The 20,174-nt window shown below is 37.8% G+C and overlaps 1 protein-coding gene across 1 annotated transcript; it reads left to right on the forward strand.

The window, feature by feature from the left end:
- Nucleotides 1-5,502: 5,502 nt before the first annotated feature.
- LOC141048972 (uncharacterized) lies at nucleotides 5,503-19,602 on the forward strand. Its single transcript, XM_073545052.1, has 12 exons — nucleotides 5,503-5,617; nucleotides 5,691-5,854; nucleotides 7,658-7,720; nucleotides 9,392-9,448; nucleotides 10,679-10,723; nucleotides 14,535-14,600; nucleotides 14,790-14,822; nucleotides 15,364-15,393; nucleotides 15,485-15,535; nucleotides 15,665-15,697; nucleotides 17,314-17,402; nucleotides 19,445-19,602. The coding sequence occupies exons 1-11, from the start codon at nucleotides 5,548-5,550 to the stop codon at nucleotides 17,365-17,367; spliced, it is 666 nt and encodes a 221-aa protein (XP_073401153.1). The 5' UTR covers nucleotides 5,503-5,547; the 3' UTR covers nucleotides 17,368-17,402; nucleotides 19,445-19,602.
- The last annotated feature ends 572 nt before the right edge of the window (nucleotides 19,603-20,174 follow it).

A 20,174-nucleotide genomic window follows, 5' to 3' on the forward strand; every position in this document is an offset into this window, starting at 1 on the left:
TACATGAATTATTTTCTAAAATCCTGCTACCAAATTATACTTTACATTGACAAATCAATGAATAGTAAAGACTTCTTTTTTGTCATTTTTGCTGCATTTTCGTTTTCAGTTTTTCATGGTAGAATTTTTGCAAAGCACAGTATAGTATAGGTACAAATGTTTTTTTCTAGAAAATTAAAGAAATATCACATATACAAAGTTAGAAAATAAAAAATGTTATTAGAAATTCCTGAAACGCATGCTATTTTTGCAATTAAAAAAATTGAAAAGAGGGAGTCTACGTAAAAACACTAATGCTGCTTTTATTGGAAGTTGCTTACTTAGTTCTACAAAGTGTACATAGTTTTCTTAATTATTTTTTAAAGAAATTCTTTCATGCTGCAATATGTCCTGATGATTTCAATTTTTGAAACAATACAGAAAAATTAAGGACATCTGATTCATAGCTTCATTCTGATGCCTGCATTTGCCATCTACTCGTATAAGTTATGGATCTCGAATGCAACGTACATTAGTACCATGTCTAAAACTCCACTCCACTCTTTTACTGTAAAGGGTTCATCAAAGTTCATATAGCTTATTCAAGCAATGGAGTTCTTAATTTTTATTTCAGTAGCTCCATTAAAAAATAACCTTTACAGAAAGAAATAAGATAACAAGACTGCGTAGGTAGAAGATAAATTCCCAGAACAATGCATTCTAATGCATTAATAAAGTAATCTCTATCAAATATTTAAATAAGAAATAATTAACTGTTAAGATTGCAGATCACATTGATTAAAAATCACAAAATAAATTATACCTTTGAAAAAAACTTTAAAACAAATAGGCTAGGTTTAAAAAACCAATAATGATATTACCGCCATATGGTGACCTCATAGTGGTAGATACCAGTCTCTGCAGAATGTACAAGAATTTACAATACAGTTACAGACAATAACTTACAGGAGACGTTCTTTCTGATAATCGTTCACTTTTACATCTTACTCAGACCGACATGACGGCTTCTCCAGCCAGGAATCATCTGCAGAGATTGCAACAAAGATACATCTGACTTCTCATATTTCCAGCCCAGTACCCATCTATCTCTAACCTGCACAAACTACTCACCCAATACTGAGCCGCTGCTGCCGTATGTATCCCTACTATTGTACCTGCTGTGTGGTACAAAAGCAGAGCTCCTCTAACTGCCTCCCATAATAATGCCACCATTGAGCCCTTTACTTAGCAGAATGTCTCTTTTGTGTCCTCACAATAACTCCCACATTGTATATAGCCCCACATACTGTATGATGGCCCCCACAGTAGCCTTTAAACTGTACTGTATAATGGCCCCACATTAGCTCTTATACTATATATTGACCCCTACATTTGCTCCCATGCTGTATAATGACCCCCACATTAGCTCATCTGCTGTGTAATGACCGCCAAATTAGCGCTAACACTGTATAATAGCCCCCACAATAGCTATCACGCTGTATACTGGCCCCTGCATTAGCTCCCATACTGTATACTGGCCCCTCATTAGCTCCCATACTGTATACTGGCCCTTCATTAGCTATCACGCTATATACTGGCCCCTACATTAGCTCTCATACTGTATACTGGCCCCTCATAGCTCTCACGCTGTATACTGGCCCCTGCATTAGCTCCCATACTGTATACTGGCCCCACATTAGCTCTCACGCTGTATACTGGCTACTTATTAGCTCTCACTCTGTATACTGGCCCCCTGCATTAGCTCCCATACTGTATACTGGCCCCGCATTAGCTCTCACGCTGTATGCTGGCCCTGCATTAGCTCTAGCACTGTATAATGGCCCCCGCTGTAGCTCCCATGCCTTTGATTCTGGTCTCTGTCGGTCCCTGTCTGTGGGCTACAACTTGCACAGCTCTGATATATATGACACAGACCTAAATAGAAGAAAATATAAACATCCAGTGGGTGTGTATAGAGGCCAGTGTATGGGTATAGCTCCCTGAATGTGTCCAGGTGAATCTAAAAGAAATACTCTTGTCGGGACAAGACCCCAAAGACTGAACTGGAAAGAAAGAGGGAATTAGAAAAGAGGGGGTAAAATATCACTCATGTAAAGAAGAAACTGCGCCCGCTGGTACGCCTTCTCTTTTATTCCCTTTTCTGCCTTTGGGGGTCTTGTCCAGACTGAGTATACGTTCAGGAGTCTATATGTGATCATCTATATGCACCTGCTGGCTGTTTATGTTTTCTTCTAATTGGCTCTTATTCAGATATATTCATCCTCAACTTTGTGGGGATTATTTTTTTTAATAAAAAGTTATATACCGTAATTGGATTTTCATACTTGCCACCCTGGATTTACAATATGAGATAATAGGACTCTCACCCCGGCTACAGAACCAAGTCACAGGGTGTGTGTACAGTATATATATATATATATATATATATATATATATATACTGTATATATACATATATATGTAGAGAGATATTTGAAATATACGGCTGCCAAACATTCCAGGCATTTACCAATCTTCAATATAGCAGCAAAAAATGAAAGCGGCACACCATTTAGACAAAATGAAAAAAACTGAGTTTTGGTTCTCCTGGAAAAAGGTTCTCAGTGAACCGAAATGTTGCTGAGCCCCAATGAGAGATTCAAACACTATTTTTTAATTCTGTCAATGGTGCTCTGCCTTCATTTTTTTTGCAACTACTTGTTCATTTATAAACCGTATCTAGTGTATATATATATATATATATATATATATATACATATATATATATATACATATATATATATATATATGTGTGTGAAGAGGGAAAGTTACATATTCTTATCTGTGCTGTCCTGCAGTCAGGGTGATGTCTATCAGGGCAGTGCATGATACTGACCACTCATGTCAGTTGCTCTGAGGCACAGTGACATTTATGGTAGCTGATTTGCATTGACAGAGATGCCTTCTGAGCTGTATAAAAGTTCAAGTAGCGGCCACAAATCTACTGTGCTTCAGATACAAGAAAATAAACCATCCAGGACTTGTAAGGAGGTGAGCAGCGTCCTGCCTCCTCCATACTGCACAGACACCTCAGGGCCCCCGAGTTTCATATTCAAAATTCATATCACTGCAATTTCAAAAATAGTACTGTTCTATGATAACACAGAACAAAAACATGTTAGTATATCTTTTATAGATACAGCATTATATTACAAGGCATATAAAGAACTACACAGCTCCTATTTTCACAACTAAATCAGCCCTTAAAGCTCAAAACATTTTTCCCAATCTTCATCTACAGAATCTTTGTGGATTTTTAAAAAATTGCATATTCTGAGTCTCTTGATAACTTTTTGCAGCACATTTAGGTATCATTTCCTGCCATGTTTCAGATACAGTTGACCTGCAGACCTGTCAAGGTCACTGTTTTTGAAAGATTGCTACTTCACATTAAATTTGCTGCTATGGCCCCTTTCCCTAATGTTAACTGCAGAGTTCCAAAGTTCTTCGTTACTTAACATCAGCACAAAACTGTATGCTGGGAACTTCATGACATAGGTTTTCAGCAGATGTATGCAAGACTCACCTCACTAAGCATAATTCCAAGCATTAGATGAAGTGATAAAAAGTATGTCACTACTGGACTCTGGAGCCATTGAAAATAAATGTTTTGCAGAGTGACGATTCACAGTTTTCTATCTAGCTGATAGATGAGTCTGGTCTGAGATTGTCAATTGTTACTAATCTGACTGCATTGTGGCAACTGTGAAATGCGTTGAAAAGGGATAATAAATACGATGGGAGTTTTTTCAGGGGTCGACATAGGCCTCTTACTTCCAATTAAAATAAATCTTAATGGAGAATTGTATTCTTCCAACTTCGTGAGAAAAGTTTGAGAAGGCAGTTTCTTGTTTCATCATTACTGTACTCTAATGCATAATGTCAGGTTCATAAAGGCGTGGTTGGGGGAGTTACTGTAAGTGTAAAAGAACTCTAATACCCTGCTATTAGACCTTATTAAAACCCCATTGAACACCTTTGTGATGAATTAGACAGAGATTGTGAGCCAAGCCTTCCAATCCAACATCAGTGTCTAGCTTTGGAAAATCTTTGCAAAAATGTCCACATACTCTCTCCTAAACCTCGTAGAAAGCCTTCCCAGATGAATGGAAGCTTTTTTTTTTTAGTTGGAAAGGGGAGGACCAATTTCACATTAATTCCAATGGAACTATGTATGACCACTTCTCTACTGGCAGTGGCTTGGATCAGGAGCCCAATTTTAATGATAAATGTAGGTTCCACTGGTTAGATGAACTATACATTTATGCCATACAATGCCGTGTCCATTCAATGACAGAGAACAGGCAAGAGAGGCTTTGTTTCGACTTTCCACAGCAGTCCAAATGCCATTTCAACAGATATTTTGAGCATGAAGAAAAAGAGAATCAAACTAGCACAGAACGCTCTAAAATTTCTGTTCAGAAGTCTGAAAAATTGTAAATTGAGTTATGAAATTGAGATAGCTATGGGGTATCTGTTACGCAACACAAAATTATTAATTAAATATATTTGTGAAGTTGTGTAAGGTTTTATGTAAAATATGTAGAATGTAAAGACATACACTTTAGAGAGCTATCGGCCCAACAATATTTCAGCAGTTCGTATATCCGGCAGCTATCTCCACCGACTCTTCCATAAAGAGCAGCACTTAGCTGGCAAAGTGTTTTTGTGTTCTCTATGAGAGAGCCACTGCTAGGCACCTCCAATGGCGGCTTATGTCATAGGGAAAGAAAGAAAAAGCTTTCCGAAATCACACATGCCTGATTTTTCAGACCCCGATCCTTCAGACGGAACCTGAAAACCCACCTCTTCAAGAAAGCCTACAGCCTGTAATGACCCCGCTACCTCCTTCTCTCTGACCACTACTGGTGATATCACCTCAACCAACACCGGAACTGCTGCATCCCACCAACCTACTGTCTCCTTCCCCACCATCCTGTAGCATGTAAGCCCGAAAGGGCAGGGTCCTCTCTCCACTCTGTATCAGTCTGTCATTGTTAGTTTGTTTACTGTAAGTGATATCTGTAATTTGTATGTAACCCCGTCTCATGTATAGCACCATGGAACCAATGGTGCTATATAAATAATTATTAATAATAATAATAATAATAATAATAATAATCTATCAGGGGACAGTCATAAGCATTAGACTGTGAGCCGAACCAGTTGATATTAGCAGTTAGGGACACCATTAGTCTACTTTGTAAAGGTCCTTAACATAATATTCATATTTCTGCTTTAAATTATATGAAAGGACACAATGGACACCTTTTCACAGCAAAACAGTTTATCAATAGCATACTGGAAAAGAAAAATGAGATAAAATATTTATTGTCACATTTCAAAAGCCAGACACATTTTACTGATAAGAAAATGATAGAGATTTTGGCACCATCGACATGTCCTTTTCACCTTGATCCAGTATAAAGACAGGCGCTCTCAAGGTATGATTCGCACAGTTCTTGTTTGGTGCTGGTAATCAAGGCTTACTACCAAGAACAATACCACCATGAAGATCACTATTGCCTTTCTCTTGTTGTCTTTAAGCTGCTGCTTTACTCTACCAGTTGACAAAAAAGGTTAGTAACCTAAATGCAGATAAGTATAAAAATAATAAGACATGTTTCATATTTTTGCTATGTCTTTTTGTAGATGAACCAGCTGCACCTGTGCCAAAGCCTGTAATAAAGCCTGAACCAAAAGTTCCAGAAACTGAACCAAAACCTGTTCCAAAAATACCCCAGCCTGTTCCTAAACAATCACAGCCTGCTCCAAAACCAGTCCCTAAACTAGACTGTCTCATACAGCTGTTGAAGGTATGTTTTACATAATTATAAAAGCTTATCTAAATAATAAAAAATAGCATAAAAACACAAATTGATGAAAATGAGAGCTAATGGCCATTGAGATGATGTTCAATACTCCTGCAGCTCTTCAGAATAATTATGCTATTAATCACGCAAAGAAAATTTTTATGGACAGGAATATCTAATTTTCCCATAAACTGCAGTAATAAATGAACAGTTTAAAAGGAAACTGTTGGCATATTTTTAAATATAGAAATAGTCTTTTGGCTGAATTGGTGCTCATCCAGTAATAAAAGCTATTGATTTGTGTATATATCCAATTTGCTCACCATGGAAAACCTTCTGTAGAAGACATATGCAAATCAGGCTGAAAGTGCACTGGGGGAGTGTCAACACACTTGGAGTGCTTCATCCCTTACCCACCACTAGTGTACTTCCTGCATGATTTTCATATGACTTCTACAAACAACAGACTAAAACCAGAGTGTATCTGAGGTCAGAACTAGAAGGATGGAATCATTGCAGGAGTAGGGTTAAATCAGTCCAGAATTAGCCACAGGTAACCATCCAAGGGTCAAACAGGGGCAGCAAAAACACTCTGGGTCTCGTATCAGAATCAGAAAACAGGTAGTACCATGCTAGAGACAGTATACACCTATAACTGTTAATGCCTTAGTCTCAAAAATTGTAGTAACATATGCAAATGAGGCTGAAATGTAACTGGGGATGTGTCACTGCACCTGGAGTTCTCCTTCTAAGTGCATTGACATTAGTGATGAGAGTACCTGTGCAAGTTCAGGTTCTAGTACACAGTAGTGTACCCAAGCCTGAAACAGAACCCGAACCCCATTGAAAAAAAATGAGACACAAATTTTGGATCTGGAAAAGTCTCTCTCTCGTCACCGGACTTCCCCCGGAATGCCAAACTTTATCAAGAACTTTTGGGGGAAATCCGTGTTTGGAATTTTGCACTGGACATTAACTGTCTGATATGAACCCCAAATGTTAAGTTCGGGGTCACTTATCTCTAATTGACACTTATACCCACCTTCAGTGTATTTCTGGAGTGATTCACAAATGGCTCCAACAAACTACAGTCTAAAACCAGACTGTAGATGAGGTCAGAACCAGGAGGACTGAATCAGTACAGGTACAGGGTTAAATCAGTTCAGGATCGGACACAGAATGGAACAGAGGCAGCGAAAACACTCCGGGTCAGGTATCAGAAGCAGGAAACAAATAGTACCACACTAAAGTCAGTATAAGCCTTTAACTGGTAGAGACTGAGTGTCAAATAGGGTTGTTCTCAAGAATAATCTGCTGACCCACCCCTGTGGATTAATCAGCACAACTCATAAAGTTGGAGTGTCAAACAGCGTAGAAAGATTGTGCTTTGCATGGGGAACATCTATGCCATTTGATTTGTTTCTGTCTTTGAATGATTTTGTAGAATTGCACAAGTGCGGAATGAACTCATTTTATTCTGCAGACTGTTATTGGATCATTTGAATTCATCCACCAAATCTAAATCTGCATTGTCAGCCAATATAAAAAAGGCTAATAGATATTAATTGAATATATACCTTTAATGTGTACTGTCCAAACCAGGTGTGATCCTAGGCTAAGATAAATGTCATTTTATGGAATTTACCAAGTCATTGTCTTCAAAGCTCTGTGTGAGGATAGTCATTTGTAGACATCCACATAGTTAAAGTTTTGAAATTTCAATTTATATATGTATTATTCTTTAGCAAAATGTACTTTGAAATACTTAATCGCATATTAACCTCTCTTTTATAAAAACAATTACAGAAAGATGCTCCAGCACTGCTGAAGAATTTAGGAACCCTCCTATGTAACTACAAAGTAGCCCAGGTAAAGATTTTCATTGGTTACAGCAGGGTTCCCCAACTCCAGTCCTCAAGGCCCACCAACAGTTCATGTTTTCAGGATTTCCTTAGTATTGCTCAGGTGATAATTACATCACCTGTGCAATACAAAGGAAATCCTGAAAGCATGATCTGTTGGTGGGCCTTGAGGACTGAAGTTGGGGAACCCTGGGTTACAGTGTTTATGGATATTATTCTCTTTTGGCTTCGACAGATCAATTCTACACATATACCAGTTGTTTAATATTTTTTAAATAAATCAATAGTAGAAGGGAAGATTAGAAACTTTTTAACACTATGTAGAATATTAGAAAAAAAACCCACTTTCTTTTCTTGGACTGATATTTTACTCTCAACTCATGGGTAAAATCTGTCCACAGTTGATAGTTGCTGCCTATAAGAGTTTATGGAGAGGAGAGGGTAGAGAAACATGAACCAGTTACAGGGAAACAAAGACAGAGGCACAGAAAGAAAAGCTCATCAAAAACGGATAAACTTTAAAAATGCAGACTAATCAAAAAGTAAATCTAACAAATGATGTATGTTATTAAAGTGTATAAAAGAAAATCATATCAATTTTTAAAATGATAAAATTATAGTTGAATCTCTATTACCTTTCACAAAAAAACAATGAATCAATTACTGTATCACAGATAAAATAATGGTGGCAAGTATCTGTCCTCCTTGACCTTTGTTCACACTGTTACAAAATGAGCAAAAAAGTAGTAGTAGATGGTAGATAAATATAGCAAAACGTTTCATATTACTATTGCTATGTCTCCCTCTTAGAATATCCAATCCCACCCCCCTCTCTTTCCAGTGTTAGCTCAATACTAATGTCCCTACTGGAATAACTTTATAAGCATAATAAGCAAGCCCAATTCCAAAAAAGTTGGAATGCTGTGTAAAATGTAAAGAAAACAAGAATTCAAGGATTTGGAAATCTCTTATAACCATATTTTATTTACAGAATAAAAGAACATAGGACACATATCTTAAGTTGCAAAAAAAGTGTTATGTTTGAAAAACTTAACTCATTTCAGAATTGATGACATCAACACATGTTGAAAAAGTTGGGACGTGGCCATGTCTACCATTATGTAGTATCCCATCTTTTTTTACAACAGTCTGCGAAGTGAGGAGCCCAATTACTGGAACTTTGGAAGAGGAATGTAGGATGTAGGATCCTAGCTGCTCAACAGTCCATGCTCCTCTTAGTAAATTTGGATTATCTTACAACTGCGGTGCCCCTTCACAATACATTGTACTCCAAGTGAGGCTGACGTACCTTTCTTGCATAATTTATGCCACTTTTGCGGTGAAAATTTTGATGAATTTGTCAAGTACTTGTGTAAAAACTTAAAAAGTTGCAAAATTTTTGCCCAACGTCAACTTGTACAAAGATTGTGACATTTCAAGTTGTTTTATGACCGAATTATGATGAAATCACATTAATTAATTGAGTCTTCAACGTCTAAGCCAGACTTATATCTGGTTACAACACTACGTACAAATTTATAAAACTAGCTCAATGTAATAATCTATTTAGGACAAGCTGAGTAAGTGGGATATACACCCCTAATTACTTTTTAGTATTACTCTTTTTGTGCATTGACTAATAAGAAACGTTTTAATTCTTTATTTTTTTTTCTTTTAGAGAGATCAAAATGTTAATTACTTTCTTTCCTTCCTGCAACAAGTAGACAATATCCTGGTAAGAATTTTTTTTATCTGCAATATCAATCATAGGGGGTCAAGAGACAAACTTTATTCTGTATGCAGACTCTGGTGTCTGAGCCAACCAAAAATTTCCTCTGGCATGTAAGGGCACTGGGAATCTGCAGCAAAATAAAAACTGTCTGGGGTTCACCCAATATACCATTTATTACTTAAACAGAAGTGTACATAGACAAAAGAGTGTCCCTGTCTAAGAACAATGTATAAGACCCTGGCAGTCCGACAACTCATCAAAATGCGCAATTCCATCTGATTTGGAGGTAGAAGTGGGCCCCCTTACTACTTGGGCTCCTGTATGGTTGAACAGGTTGCATCAATTGTATGCCCACCACTGACCTAAACACTATAATGTTGTTGGTGGAAAATAAACATTTAGTTCCATCCTGGTTATACTTTTATTTTCACTGCAGCAAAAGCAAGATGAAGGCCAAATAACTGTATAGTAATCTCCTGTGCCCACAATTGTCAATCTTATAGCACAAATATTTTCTGATTCTTACCACTGAGTTTTTATTGTAGGGTATATTATTCAGCCAGAATTTCATAATCACATGTATTTTGTTAAAAGAAAATAACGTCATAGTTGATTTAGTAACTACTATATGAGAAATGCAACTTAAAAATGCATGTTAACATTTTATATAAAAGAATAAAGAAGTAATGGTGCATAGTCCATTTATTGTAGTACTAACACAATGATAAACTTATTCGGTGACTGTGTCTGGTATTGTGACTCAGTCCTGTTCCTTTGATTGGACTATGGTGTGCACTGTCACTGTGTCATGACTGCAGTGACAGTTCACTTTGTAGATCTGAGGGTCCTCAGAGGTGGGAACTCTACGATCAGCAAAGCAAAGTGTTACTGCAGTATTTGACACTGTAAGGCTATGTGTTCAGCACTGTGTTTATTCCTATCGCTCATATTGATGGGCTATCATAAGATTATACCATCAATATAAAATCCCAGAAAGCCACATTAACATTGAATTTGAAAGAGCAAACAAGTAAGTTTACACAATATACATGTTAGCTTCATGCAATTTAACACATACTATTGTATTTTACAGTTTACTTTGAAAAAAAAAAGACTAGAAGATACAATAGCACTTGGAGATTAATATTATGCAAAAGCAAAGGAACCATACTGAAATTATATTTCATGACATTTATATGAGGATTGTAATATTTTCCCATTTGTATCACTTAGCAAGAAGTTGGCTGCACTGTAAGCAACCTTCTGGGCACTTCAGTGGTAAGAAGACCTCATTTTTCTATCATGTGTTAATATTTGCTCAGATAATAGTGCTGGAGAGACTGCCAAAATATATCACTGATTGCTGACAATGTGTTACATTGCTATAATCCAAATAGTAAAAGTAAATAAAAGGTGTAGAAATGGAAAAACTTGATGAAAGAAGTATTTGCATGGTATTATCCCGAGAGACCTGCCATGATGATAAAATGACACTAAGTCAAGTATTTTAGCTGGGAAATCTTAAACACATCTGATTGAATGCATCTAGACAGCTGCATTTTTGCTCCAATAGTATTCTAAAAACAGCAGAAAAGAATAAAAACTGAAAAAAAAACTAAAATTATATGATTTCAAATAGCCGGTCTATGAAGTCATGCAATCAACAAAATAAATATTACTGTTAAAATGAAACCTCTGAAATAGACACTTACCTTATTGAGGCATAACGAAATAAGTCACACCTAGCCTCTGGTGGCTTTGCTTTTTGCGCCAGTTAATATAATAACTGATTGGCAGGGCCGGCTCCAGGTTTTTGTGGGCCCCAGGTGAAAGTGTCTCAGTGGGCCCCTTTAGCACGTACCACAATTCATGATGCACAGATAAGGCAAAGAAATATAGTTATAGTACAATGCCAAAGATATCACTTACTTCTTACATTACATGAGTGATCTCTATTGTAAATTCTGCAATAGCTCAGAAACCAGCATATCCTCCTAGAGCACAGTGCATGCCCTAGTGGGGATTCAAAAGTTTTCATTTGAGACCGGACAGTATAGAACTCCATATAGTATTTTGGACATCACAGTCTTCCATACAGTTTATTGGGCCCCATATATTGCTTCATACAGAATAATGAGCCTCATATAAGGCTCCATACAGAATAATGAGCCCCAAATAGTTCTTCATACAGAAAAATGGGCCCCATATAATGCCCCATACAATATAATGAGCCCCAAATATTGCTTCATACAGAATAATGAGCCTCATATATTGCTCCATACAATATAATGAGCCCCATATATTGCTTCATACAGCATAATGAGCCCCATATATTGCTTCATGCAAAATAATGGGCCCCATATATTGCTTCATACAGAAAAAGGGTCCTCATAACAATGTATGTACATAATAATGGACATCATATAATGCTCTATACAGAATAATGGGCCCCATACAATGCTCCATAGAGAACTCCATACAGAAAATGGGCCTCATATAATGCTCCATACAGAATAATGGGCCCCATATAATGCGCCATACAATATAATGAGCCCCAAATATTGCTTCATACAGAATAATGAGCCTCATATATTGCTCCATACAATATAATAAGCCTCATATATTGCTTCATACAGCATAATGAGCCCCATATTTTGCTTCATACAGAATAATGGGCCCCTATACAATGCTCCATAGAGAACTCCATACAGAAAATGGGCCTCATATAATGCTCCATACAGAATAATGGAAACCATATAATGCTCCACACAGAATAACGGGCCCAATATAATGCTCCATACAGAATAACGGGGCCCAATATAATGCTCCATACAAAATAAAGGGCCCAATATAATGATCCATACATACAGAATAATGGACCCAATATAATGATCCATACAGAATAATGGGCCCAATATAATGATCCTTACAGAATATCAGGCCCAATATAATGATCCATACAGAATAATGGACCCAAAATAATGATCCACACAGAATAATGGACCCAATATAATGATCCATACAGAATAATGGGCCCAATATAATGATCCATACAGAATATCGGGCCCAATATAATGATCCATACAGAATAATGGACCCAAAATAATGATCCATACAGAATAATGGACCCAATATAATGATCCATACAGAATAATGGGCCCAATATAATGATCCATACAGAATATCGGGCCCAATATAATGATCCATACAGAATAATGGACCCAAAATAATGATCCATACAGAATAATGGGCCCAATATAATGATCCATACAGAATATCGGGCCTAATATAATGATCCATACAGAATAATGAGCCACATATAATGATCCATACAGAATAATGGGCCCCATATAATGCTCCATACAGAATAATGGACAACACATAATACTTCATACAGAAGGGGCCCCATATAATGGTCCATACAGAATAGGCCCCATACATTTCTCCATACAGAATTGGCCCCATATAATACTCCATACAGAATAATGGACATCAAATAATCCATCATACAGAAAAATGGGCCCCATATAATGCTCCATACAGATTAATGGACACCATTTAATGCTCCATACAGGATAATGGACACCATTTAATGCTCCAAACAGTATAATGGGCCCCATATAATGCTCCAAACAGGATAATGGGCCCCATACATATAGAATGGGCCCCATATAATGCCCCACAGAGAATGGGCTCATTCTCATCTCCCCTGGGCTCATTTCCCCCCACTCACTCTCATCTCCCCCGCTGGGCTCATTTCCCCCCCGGCTCACTCTCATCTCCCCGGGGCTGGGCTCATTTCCGCCGGGCCCCCTTGCTCATTCTCCCCCCGGCTCATTCTCCCCCCAGCCCCGCCGCTGCTCATTCTCAATGCCGCTCACTTGAGTCCAGGCGCCGGTAACTTTTTCCTGTGAGAGTGCACGGTCACGTGGTACGCTCATTAAGGTCATAAATATGGGCGCCACGCCTATGGGAGTGGAGTGGCATCTATATTCATGACCTTAATGAGCGGTAGCATGTTGATCGCGCGCTCTTACAGGAAAAAAGATAGTGGTATGATATTTTGCGGAGGGTGGAGGACCGACCCTGGACTTATAAATAAAAAAAAAACTTGTTCAGGTGCCGAGTGGGCCCCCCCATCTCACCAGGGCCCGACACTTGCCTGGGTACACTGGGTGCTGACGCCGGCCCTGCTGATTGGGTCTGTCATGAGGATATGCTGATTTGTTGTTAACTCACTTTCAACATTTATCTTCTGCCGGTCACATCTGACCATATTATCTCTACGCCCACTGAAATGCACAACGTTATCCCAAGTTACAATGTAATTTACTATGACGCTGTTGGGGCCATAGCAAAAAGGAATTCCAACCAGAAGTTGATTTATTCTTTTGCTAAATTTAAGAAAGGAAAAAGAAGAGAGAAAATTTAAATTCACGAAAACGTTGAGACTAGTGATGAGCTAGTATACTCGTTGCTCGGGTCTCCCCAAGAATGCTCGGGTGGTCTCCGAGTATTTTGGCCTGCTCGGAGATTTAGTTTTCGGCACCTCAACTGCTTGTTAGGGAATTCCCACATCTATTCAGCCTGTCTACAAGTCGCAAATCATGAAGCTGAGACGAGGAAAACTAAATCTCCAAGCACGCCAAAATACTCGGAGATCACCCGAGCATGCTCAGGAAGACCCGAGCAACGGTGCTACTCGCCCATCAGTAGTTGAGACCAGAATTAATAATAGCAATGGTGTGTGAAAATAAGAAGTTTTTACCGCATAGTATATTTTTGAGTGTGGCATAAATTGACCCCTGTTGCATATTTCCCCAAAATATTGTTGGGTTTTCCACCCATACATCTACTTTTTTTAAGTTGGGGAAAATGCCTTATATTCTGAAACCTTCCTCATGAATAGGTTCACTAAGAATAGCTGTTCTATTATATCACTTGGGCGTATTTCAAGAGGATACTTTTTATGTCTGCATTACATTATAAGTCTGACTGCTTCTTTTATTTACCAGAAAACCACCAGATTTTAAAAAGAGCGTGATGTTTAATAATCTCATGCAAACACAATTTTGACTTCTTTTTACAGACAATCGATACTCAAAATGCTGCACAACTGGCTAATGAAGTTTCCCTCGTCCTGTTCCAGTTCCTGGTAAGAATTATTATCTCTGAGTCTTTTACATGTACATTTTCCTCTAACTTTGTCAATGAATGTTTCTTTACATTATTTAACCCACTTTCTTTGGCGAATGCTTAATATATTAATTCTCTTGATTTTCTTTTTTGGTTGTTGAATGCACATAAAATAAAACTTATGCAATATTTTTTTGCTTCCCTATAGCAAAGCATCATTGAAAAAGTCATGAACATCTTGGTAAGAAGCAGTCTTTATAAATGTTATGCTGGTTTCACACTTGCGTTTTTTTGCGCTGTTTTTAGCGCAAAAAAAGCATGCATTTTTTCCCTATACTTTAACATGGGTGCGTATATGTGCGCATACACACGCGTTTGTATGCGCATGCATTTTTTGTAGTGTGCGCTCGGGCGCACAAAATGCATCCTGTTGCATTTTTTGTGCGCCCGACTTGCCCCTAAAAAAGCATGTGCACGCAATGCGTTTTTTTACAGCAAAACACCCATTATAGTCTATGGGTGTGCATACGTGCGCATTGTAATCCGCACATATGCGCAAAAAACGCACCAAAACCCGCAAAAAACGCACACAAACGCATGATGCATTTTTTTCATGCGTTTGTGTGCGCAAAAAACGGGCAGCAAAAAACCGCAAGTGTGAAAGTAGCCTTACGCTGTTTATTTAAACCTTTCTTTTTTTTTGGTACAAGTGATATTTATTATTCCAAATTTCATTTTATAAATTCATAACTGGAGATATTTTATCTACTATTATTTTTTAGGAAGAAATTCCTCTCATTGGTGACCTGATTGTAAGTCGAAAGTCTTAATTTTTCGCAAAAAATGTCAGAAATTATTAAGTGTAATCTGATAACATAGTGTGTATTTTTAATATAATTTTAGAATGATGTTCCTCTTACACAAGATGTCCAAGATCTTGCCTGTAGTGTACTGGTAAGTATATTCACAAATGCTACAATTTCATAATTAGGTTTAATCATTTAAAAATAGTATAATTGCATGTACATATATATGTTAAAATGATAAATTTCAATCTCTGAAATCTTCTTCTTATCAATACAGAACCATTATCTTACAAAGATTGCCAGCATTCTGGTAAGTTTTTCAAATTGCATTAATTTCATGTTTTCAAAGAAATGGATGTCCACCACATTTTTATTTGCCAAACTAGTTTATGTAACCACAGCCCATCACGGTTCTCTTGATAAACACAATAACTCCAAATGCGGCTCCAACCAGGGATGTATTCTGCAGGTTGTGCTGTAAAAAGATTGGGCTTGTACTGTAGTAATCAAACAGGTATATGGCACACTCAGTGAAATAGAGTTGAGAAGGATGCTAGTTCCTCTGAAGCCAACCACTGAGCTTCTGTAGACCAACAGTAGACAGAATGAAGGAACTGCAATTGGACATGCATTAAATAGGATTTATTGCCAATATTCCATATCCATTGGTTACATTGCAGTAAATAGATTATTACGTTAACGTTTCGGAAGAGGACCATTCATCATATTTATAGGCTATTTATAGGCTATTTCCAATGCATATAGGTCAAAGTGATCCAGACTGCGGGTCGGATTCCCCTGAAAAGAGACAACCAATATCCAGCTGTATCAAGACAAGTGGTGTATGACATACAACCCAGGCCTTGATGCAGCTGAACAGCTGGATCCTGGTTGCCCCGGTTTAGGGGAATCCCACACCGCAGTTTCAACCTTTTTGACCTATATGCATTGAACTTAGCCTATACGTCTGATGAAGGGTCCTTTTCTGAAACGTTAGCACATTACTGTAATTACCGTGGTGTAACCAATGTATATGTAATGCTGGCAATAAATCCTATTTGAAGCATCTCCAAGTGTGTTTAGGTGTTCAGTTCCTTCACTCTGGTACTGTGTCTCACTATACTAAAGTAATAGGGAGCTAAAATGATCAGGTCTCTGTAACAGAAAGTTCTACATACAGCAGTATCTGGAGTTTTGTGTTTACTACTGGGGCTTGAGTACGGAAAGTTTTCATCTTGAATTTGGTCATTGCTGTAGAAACATATAATGTCACGATGATGTCATATACAACGGTGTCATCATTTTCTTTATATTACACATGGAATTTTGGAAAACTGTGTTGCGTATCAGAAAAAAAAAATATTTGGGTGCATTCAACAACTATTTTACATGCTTTTCTCTCTAGTTGTGTTATAGTTACATACAGAAACTTTAGACACTATAGTTCTGTAATATAAAGCCAGTCTCCTTTATGTGAGATTTTTCTGAAAATATTAAAAGACTAAACAATAATTCAATATTTAGACTCAGGGAAATTTTGAAAAAAAATGTAAAATGCTGCTATACTTTATGAAAATTCCATCTACAAACAAATTATCCACGATTCATCAAGACCTGTGTTTTACACGCCAGTCTTGATGAGGAGTGTAAGATTTGTGGGGGAAAGAATGCCACCACTCATCATCAATTTTACAAGAGTTAGCTACCCTGTCCTGCCCCAGCTCCTCCTACTTTCACAAACCTGGGTAAAAATGGAGTGAATCAACCAAAAGTCGCAAAATTTTAGCACAGAAATGTGACAACATTTTGTGATTTTTTTTTTAAAGCTTTTTAAACCAGAACTTTGGCCTGAAAGCGTTGATGAATCAGGCTCATCATGTACAGTATATAAAATAAAAATGTATTTTTTATCTTTTTATTCTAAAGACCATTGTTGCTGATATTACTGGAGGACTCACAAAGATCATCGCTGGGCTGTAGAGAGGCACAAAGTGTTTTGAAACCAACCATGAATGGTAAGTATGATGCATTACAAAAACGTAACATCCATAAGCAAATTTTCATCTACAATCTGCTTGTTAAAGTTAATTTGTTGGCAAATTTAAGACTATCTGCAAAAATAAAAATATCCCACAATCTATTAGCCTGTCCAAAGCCTATCCAACAACACAGCCATTGATGTTGAAGTCCAAAATGGCATCAATCCTAAACAATAAATGAAATCATATTGTTATGGATACAATTGACAAAGTGTAAAAAAAAGTGGGGTAGCTACATAAAAATCTGAAAAATAAATCACATTAGTGAAGTCCTTGCGGCATAATTGAATTGAGCAGAACAATAAAAAGAAAACCGAATGACATCACAACAGGCGAGATGGACCAAAATATACCTGATAATTTTAAGCATCTTTTTATTGAACCATCATTCACCTAAGGGCTCGCTCACACTGTCAAGTAGCCAGCGTATAACTGAGGCGAGAGCTATCTGATGTTTTACTGTGAAGCAGTGCCAGCTAGCATTTGTTTTCTCATGCCGAGTCGGCAGTGAAAAATCACCGCATGGTGCGTTTGGCAGTATATATCGGAAGATGAGCACGCATGCAAGTCTATGAGTGGGTGCAAAGCATTGGGACTGTACTTGGATGTTAGCTGAGTGCAGCCCCATATATGCCTACTCGCATAATTGAGAAGATGGAGAAGTTAAGTTTTCCTTTTTCTCCGCACCTGTGTTCTGATTCTCGCCTGTGAGAGGATCAGGTCACAGTAAAATGATACTCGGCTCACGCTTGCAGCAAAGTTTGAGCCAAGAGTCATTTGCATACAGCAACTGATTCTCTTGCGTGAGAGAATCATCGGATGCGTCTCGCAAGTGTGACCATACAAAAATAAGAAAACCAATTAAAAAATTCTGTGGCTATCCAATAAAATACTTAGGGCCGGATGAATAATAATGGCGAGACTGTAAAATACAGAAATTTAGAATTCACCAGCTTCAGCAAATTTTTCTGGAAAATTTGATTTGCAGATAATTGATTCATCATGAATCAAAAGTACACTACATTCCTTAATAGTCTAAAAAAACATGGACTGTATATGTGACTGAATTGCAGCAGCACAGCAACCACAGTCAAGCAGTAGCTGCCAGCTATGTGGCTCTCTAGCACAGCTTCATTGTCTTGACCTACTCTCCGAGTATCACTCTCCCTGCCAATTAAATCTGTATCATGCTCTTTCCCTAATACAATCATCTTCGCTACTGTTCTGTCGCACACTGTCTGTAGAGTGTCTTCAATGTTGTCTATCCCTATAATAAAGGTTAAGCTGTGAGCTGTGACGTCTTCTCAATATCTAGATTCACCTCAAAATGGCTGCAGCTTATTTTCTGCTTTTATACCAGCTACCAGTATAATAGTTCCACATGATTGCCAGTGTTATACCATGAGATGTGATGGCAACAAAACATTATGGATACACCTGCCCAACTGTGCCCAAAGTCACATGATCCTTCTATGGCTGATGTAATCTTTTATAATGGTGGCTGACAGTTTAGGAAAATGAAGTGTCAATGAGAGTTTAGAAATCTCATTCGTTTTGCTGTTACTGCATCATGCTCCATTTTTTCTGCACCAAAAAAACATAAAAAAAATATGAAACATGTTATATGTGAACAAGTTCTTAGACACACTTCCTTTTTAGGCATTTTCCAAAAATTTCTACTAAGGTGCAATAAGTGTCTAAAACCTTTAATAAATATGGTGCATGGTTTGCAAACCAGAACTCCAGCTCAATTGTATTTTTGTTATTAAATCTCCACCCATTACTGTGTTTTGGTTCTTAATTTATGTTAATAATTTACATATTCACTAATGTATGCAGATTATCTGAAGCCTATATTGCAATATTTCAAGTATTAATATACATATGAATGTGTGAAACATATTTGACTTCACATTGATAGGGATAGCTTGTGACATGATAGCCTCTGCTTGCCTATACAATTTGGCAAATTTGTGTTTAATAAACTACTTGTATTAATTGTAACAATTCTTTTTCAGGCAGCATCATGGTGGCTCGTGATACATTTTTCCAATCTCCATCCCATTCTATTTTCCCAACTAACTGTCTCCTGTTTATGCATATCATGTACATTGCATATACATGTATGGGAGACCTATGTTCTTCAATGTCATAAATAAATAAGCCTCTATGCAAACCTGTGTCCTTGTATGTTTTTTTTACAACGTTGCTGTGGAATATCTTTATAATGTTTGTTAGGGTTGTGGATCGCACTAAATATAATAAAGTGCGATCCAACCCGGGTCCACCGTGCAGAGATGGTAAACTGCTGCTCGGTAATGGCGGATGCTAACTGAACACTGGTGTAGTAACCGCTGACCTGGTGTGCACAAGAGCGAACTCTGTTACAGCACAGAGCCGCAGAAAGAGACGCCGAAGCCTGTTACCTCAAAGACTACGACTTAAGGAACCGCTACTGCGACGCCAGGGATTAACCCTAGAGAAACGCTTTGCCCTGTTAGCAATCACAGGGTGCAGCCAACAGTTGTGTTACTGCACTGCGAGTGTACAGCGCCACCCTGGCTGATGCCACTAATCAGCCTAAGCTTAGTGCTGCAAAGCGCAGTAACTGCACATGGCACAGCTAAGATGGACACTGCGGCGTATGCGATACAGAGGTGTCTCGAGCAGGTGACACTCTCTGGCTTAACGTGTGAGAGGTGCTGGAGGCACTGAGGCGCTAAGCATTGCCACCGCTTGGCGCTGACT

Source organism: Dendrobates tinctorius, unplaced genomic scaffold (assembly GCF_039654945.1).
Source record: "Dendrobates tinctorius isolate UK_male_01 unplaced genomic scaffold, ASM3965494v1 ptg000139l, whole genome shotgun sequence".
In the NCBI taxonomy this organism is placed as follows: Eukaryota; Metazoa; Chordata; class Amphibia; order Anura; family Dendrobatidae; genus Dendrobates; species Dendrobates tinctorius.